We start from the raw sequence: 5,802 nt of genomic DNA on the forward strand, positions 1-5,802 counted from the left end.
TGCAACGCAAGCTCGTGGTCAGAACCTGTCAGTAGAGCCGCACTTGGCGGTACACCTTCGAACGTAGGATCTTGCTGATTTTAGACGAGTGTCCTGGTGACGGAACGAAGCCTCCCGAGAGGTGAACTACTTCTTGAAGAATTATTTTGCGACGAATGCATAAAGCAAGAGAGCGTGCTTTACACACGGTTTCTGCAATCAGCGAAACGATTGCATGAGGTTCATGACGTGCGTAGAAGAACGGGCCCGTTGAACAAGAAATTAAAGTTCAAAAGTGTGCAATACCATATTATAAATCTTTTTGAATCATTTTATCGTATGACTTGTAAGCGCACCCATATTGCTATCGCTAATATAGTCTCAGCGTCCAATAAACCTCTTGGTTTTCTCAAGCGCCACTTTCGCCTTGCCCCCGTACATGTTAAATTACCTGCGTATCAATCACCTATCCGACCAAAGTTAGAATATGCATCTTGCTGCAGATAACAAGTCCGGCCAAATGACGCCCCTCGGCGCATGCGTCATTGTAAAACTTTCCTTCTTTCTCTCCTCTTGCTTTCCTATATATATTTCCGAGCTCGAAATAAAGGCTTGTTGGTTTGCACTGCCACATCGACTGATTTCCTTGTCACCGCGGCCGGCCTATGGCCGGTAGAACGTAACAGTGGCGACGAGAATTCTACAGCAGCAAGAAGGCCAGCATATGCCCACAAGCGACGGCCTGCAGAACGAACCCACCAGCCATGGCACACCAGCTACCGGAATTCGAAGACGCAAAAGATAAGTGGCAGGCGTACTTGGTAAAGGTGGAGGCTTACTTTGAAGCTAATGATGTGAAGGACGATGCTAAGAAGAGGGCCCTGCTGGTAGCCGCGCTTGGAACAAAGACAATTGAAATCTTGAACGGGAAAGTAGCGCCGAAGAAACCTAATGCTCTGACCTACGCGGAAGTTGTGCAGACGTTAAACAGCTACTACGACCCAGTGCCGAATGAAATTTCAGAAAGTTTCAAATTCTTCCATCGCTGCCAGCAAGAAGGGGAGTCTGTGCATGCATTTATTGTGGCAATTCGACAGATGGCCCAGAATTGCAACTTTTCGACGATGCTGGACAGAATGATAAGGGACCGTATTGTGTGTGGAGTCAGGTCCAAGAATTTGCAAAAGCAGCTGCTAGCAAAGAAAGACCTTAATCTTCAAGAAGCCGAGGCCCTTGCCCTGGCCGCAGAAAGCGCCGAACGCGATTCGCAAGGTATTACTTCGGACAAAGAGCAAGCGAGTTTGCTCAAGTTGAGTGCTCAATATGAGTCGCGCGCGAAGACGGCGGGCGTACAACAATGCAATTGTTGTGGAAAGCAGGGTCACAGAACCAATGCTTGTCGCCTAATCCAGCGCAGATGCTTCAAATGTACACGGCGAGGGCATTTAGCCAGAATGTGCGCGGTGAACGACAAAACAAGCAGAATGCTAGCAGTGACAGCACAGGCGACAGAAACGGAAGACAGTGATAACAGTGCGTCGCAGATTTGGTCGTTGACCACTAAGCGCTCGCTCATACCCCCTATAAGAAAGGAATTCGCGTGGAACGGCATTCAAGTAACGATGGACATCGATACGGGCTCGCCTGTTTGCGTCATTCCTAAGAGCATCTACGAGACGTACTGTCATCAGTGGCCGCAGCTACAGAAGTCAGAACTACAGCTTTCATGCTATCTGGGCAGACTTCCGCTTCTCGGCGCAATAACAATGCCGGTTTCCTACGAAGGTACAACAGTGCAATGTACTTTGACTGTTTTAGACTGCGAGGGGCCCAGTCTTTGCGGTCGGGATCTGCTGAAAAAATTAACCGACGAATGTATCCAGGTTCTCAACGTGTATCCGCAGCCTTCAAGGTCAAGCCAAGCCCAGGAGGTCATTCCGAAGCTGCTCCAGAAAAACGCTGACCTTTTCACTGAGGGCACTGGTCTCATGAAAGGTCCGCCGGCCCGACTGCATATCAAGACCGGATCAACCCCCAAGTTTTTCAAGGCAAGAAAAATTCCTTTTGCACTTCGCGATAAAGTGTCAAAGGAGCTTGACAGATTAGTATCCGCTGGCATAATCTCTCCAGTTCCTCATTCCGAATGGGCGACGCCCATTGTTCCAGTTTTGAAGAAGGACGGAACGGTGCGCATATGCGGTGATTTCAAGGTGACTTTAAACCCAGTGTGCGAGGTTGAGCAGTACCCATTGCCTGTCATAGACGACATATTTGCAAATTTACGTGGAGGGAAGAAATTCAGTATATTGGACCTTCGCGATGCATACAACCAGGTCGAGCTAGATGAAGACTCGCGGAAACTAGCAGTGATAAATACACCGAAGGGGCTGTTCTGCTACAATAGATTGCCGTTTGGCATCGCGTCAGCTCCTGCGATATTCCAACGGAAGATTGAATCGGTGCTACAAGGGCTGCCAGGGACACAGGCATATCTGGATGATGTGCTGATAGCCGAGAGCAACAACAATGAAAATGCTAATCTGGAAGCAGTGTTGCAGCGATTCCGCGAGTACGGCATCAAGCTTCGTGCAGAAAAGTGCAGGTTTTGTGAATCGTCGGTGACGTATCTGGGACATCGTATTGATACCGAGGGACTACATCCGCTCGAAAAAAACGTCGACGCAATCAGACTGGCCCCGTTGCCACGAAATGTTGCTGAGTTGCGATCCTTTTTAGGAATGGTCACTTTTTACAATAAGTTTCTGCCAAATCTTTCCACTGTGCTTGCACCTTTGTATAAGCTTCTTGAAAAAGGCGCAAAATGGGTTTGGCACACGAAAGAAAACTCGGCATTTCAGAAGGCAAAGAGCGCTTTGTGTTCGGCCCCAGTGCTAACGTATTTTGATCCGCAGCTGGAGTTGCTGCTGGAATGCGACGCTTCCCCTTACGGTGTCGGTGCTACCCTGTTTCACCGTATAAATGGCGAAGACAGGCCAATTGGGTTCCGGTCACGAACGCTCACCTCAGCTGAAATGAAGTACTCTCAAATCGAGCGAGAAGCTTTAGCCTTAGTGTTTGGCGTGACACGGTTCCGCGATTACCTCTTGGGTCGGGAGTTCACGTTAGTAACAGATCACCGTCCTTTGCTGGGGCTACTGAGACCGGACCGTCAGACTTCTGTTATGGCTGCCGCACGCATTCAGCGATGGGCGCTTTTGCTCGGCGCGTATAAATACAAGCTTATTTGTAAACCCGGCAGTCAGATGTTAATCTCTGATGCCCTAAGCCGCTTACCACAATCCTTGCAGGAGCCGGAAGCAGAAACGGAAAACCTCACGGAAATGGTGCTTCTCATTGACCAGCTGGACGAGCCCGCGGTTTCGCACAAAGAACTTCAAGCACTCACAGAAGCGGACGCCGTTTTACAAGAAGTATGTAGGTACGTGACTGAAGGATGGCCTTCCGTCGCGGGTGACAGCAGAGAAATGGTCGAATACTGGAAAAGGCGACATGAGTTGTCTGTCGAGAAGGGCATGTTATTCTGGGGCCATCGGGTAGTGATACCAAGAACGGCGCGTGAGAAGCTATTGAAATTGTTGCACGAATCGCATCAGGGAGCGTCCACCATGAAGACAAGGGCAAGGGTTAGCTTTTGGTGGCCCGGTCTGGATCAAGACATCCAGAGGGCCGCTTCAGACTGCAAAAATTGTGTGCAAGCTTTGCCTATGCCCCCGGAACGGAACCGCGTCAGTTGGCCAATTTCGCGTGAGAGGTGGTCGCGGTTGCACGCAGATTACGCAGGACCTATTTCCAACAAAATGCTGTTGGTAATCGTGGATGCACACAGCAATTGGATAGAAGCCATTCCAGTATCGCGAGCAACCGCTAATGCAACGGTGGATTCTATGCGAACCTTGTTCAGCCGTTTTGGATTACCGCGCACCATAGTTACCGACAACGGTACGCCTTTTACAGGGGCAGAATTTGCTCAATTTGTGCAGAAAAATGGAATCGAGCACATTCGTACCCCTCCTTACCACCCTCAAAGCAATGGGCTCGCAGAACGCGCCGTGCGAACCCTTAAGGATGGGTTGAAGAGAATGCCCGGAGTAGAACTGTCAACGGCTCTGTCAAGAATTCTTTGTAACTATAGGAATTCGCCACAAGCTTCAGGGGTTTCGCCGTCTGAGCTACTTTTGGGTTACCGTTTGCGTACTAGACTGGATATTTGCTTTTCTCCCAGGAACCACGAATTGCCGAAGAATCCAGGTGCTGAGTCTGCGAGTTGGTACTTCGCTCCTGGAGATGCCGTCTATGTGCGCAACTACGGTGTTGGGGACAAGTGGACGCCAGGCAAAGTGAAATCGACGAGTGGGGCACGTCTCGTCACTGTAGCAACGGAAGACGGCGTCGTCCGACGTCATGTCGACCAGGTGCGAAAACGTTCATCCGACACAGGTGCAAGCCGAGAAACAGCGACTCCAGAAGAACCGCCACCCGAGGGACAACACCGAACCACCCAGGATGCTCCGAAATGCGAAGCGGATGACCTTTCCGAAAGCCCTGTCCCCGAGTTACGTCGGTCCACAAGAATCAGAAAGCCCGTGGAACGCTACGGCTCCTAGGGGGAAGGAATGCTGCAGATAACAAGTCCGGCCAAATGACGCCCCTCGGCGCATGCGTCATTGTAAAACTTTCCTTCTTTCTCTCCTCTTGCTTTCCTATATATATTTCCGAGCTCGAAATAAAGGCTTGTTGGTTTGCACTGCCACATCGACTGATTTCCTTGTCACCGCGGCCGGCCTATGGCCGGTAGAACGTAACACATCTGTTATATGGAGTCCACATCAAGCGCATTGATTCAATGCATTAGAAGCTGTAGAAAATCGCGGCGCCAGATTCATTCACTCGTCCTACTCATACGATGTCAGTAATTAATCTTTCAAAGTGAAGAAATATTGACTAGCCCCCCTTTTCTTGCGTAGCCGCACTGCCACTCTCATGCTTTATCAAAAATTATTTCAGTTCTCACTCAATCAACAACCTTAATAGCAGCTGCAACAAGCATATCTCATCGAACAAGTCACTCATTTCAGGTTGCCCGCCCGTCATCAGGCACCCCTACTTTTTCTACACCCTTCTTTTTTCAAGGAGCCACGGACTGGAACGCCCTTTCCCGGTACATCGTCCCCATCGCTTCATGATCTACTTTTCAAGATTATATTATTGATCGTCTTCAAAACTACAACAACGTTCACTGCGTTTGTTAAACCAAACATGTGATGTCTCTCTGAGAAATGGGGGGCCTTTAAAGTAGTAAACTGAACATAACTGAACAAAAAAATTTGTGTAATAGGCTGGCATTCGCTATGCTATTTTTCGTCATTCGTATGAGAAGCGTTGTATCAGCTAAACACTTGCGAGAAATTCGCTGTCAATTGTTCATGCTGTGGCTGATGACGATGAAGAATTGTGCGTTAAGTGGGTATGCGCCTCAGTAAATGGGTGAAAGACAATCTTGCTTAAGAAGAAAGAGAACAAGTTTTTGTACTAGGTTATAGCGTCGGATAACCCACTCGTCACTATTCACATTTTGCGACCACTGGCTTTTCTCTTGCTGTTTTGAAACTTTTTATAAGACATATTAACTCGATTCGTTTTCCGACATCAAGCCTGCTTAAAGCAAGTTTGCCAACAAGTCCTAAGCCCTGCTGAAACGTTACGTATGTATAGTTTTCACACATACGCAATTATTTGACTACAAAAAGCCTCATGATGCGGAAAGGTTCGCAGATAAGGAAAGCCGCATGATGCGGAAAGTTC

The 5,802-nt window shown here is 48.7% G+C and overlaps 1 protein-coding gene across 2 annotated transcripts; it reads left to right on the top strand.

Annotated features, from left to right (window-relative positions):
• The first annotated feature begins 603 nt into the window (after positions 1 to 603).
• LOC142804297 (uncharacterized) lies at positions 604 to 4,750 on the top strand. 2 transcript variants are annotated; one of them, XM_075891069.1, is made up of 2 exons: positions 604 to 3,418; positions 4,223 to 4,750. In XM_075891069.1, exons 1-2 carry the CDS (start codon positions 744 to 746, stop codon positions 4,602 to 4,604), a joined length of 3,057 nt encoding a protein of 1,018 aa, XP_075747184.1. In that variant the 5' UTR covers positions 604 to 743; the 3' UTR covers positions 4,605 to 4,750. The 2 variants fall into 2 exon arrangements, with proteins under 2 accessions (XP_075747184.1, XP_075747185.1); XM_075891070.1 differs by having other exon boundaries at positions 604 to 2,027; positions 3,288 to 4,750.
• Positions 4,751 to 5,802: the final 1,052 nt, after the last annotated feature.

This window comes from Rhipicephalus microplus, chromosome 3, assembly GCF_043290135.1.
Source record: "Rhipicephalus microplus isolate Deutch F79 chromosome 3, USDA_Rmic, whole genome shotgun sequence".
Classification (NCBI taxonomy): domain Eukaryota; kingdom Metazoa; phylum Arthropoda; class Arachnida; order Ixodida; family Ixodidae; genus Rhipicephalus; species Rhipicephalus microplus.

Excerpts from the sequence above, each read along its gene's own strand:
- LOC142804297 (XM_075891069.1), top strand. The coding sequence starts at position 744 with ATGGCACACCAGCTACCGGAATTCGAAGACGCAAAAGATAAGTGGCAG. Across the intron at positions 3,419-4,222 it reads GTTTTACAAGAAGTATGTAG|GAACCACGAATTGCCGAAGA; the intron begins GTACGTGACTGA and ends CTTTTCTCCCAG.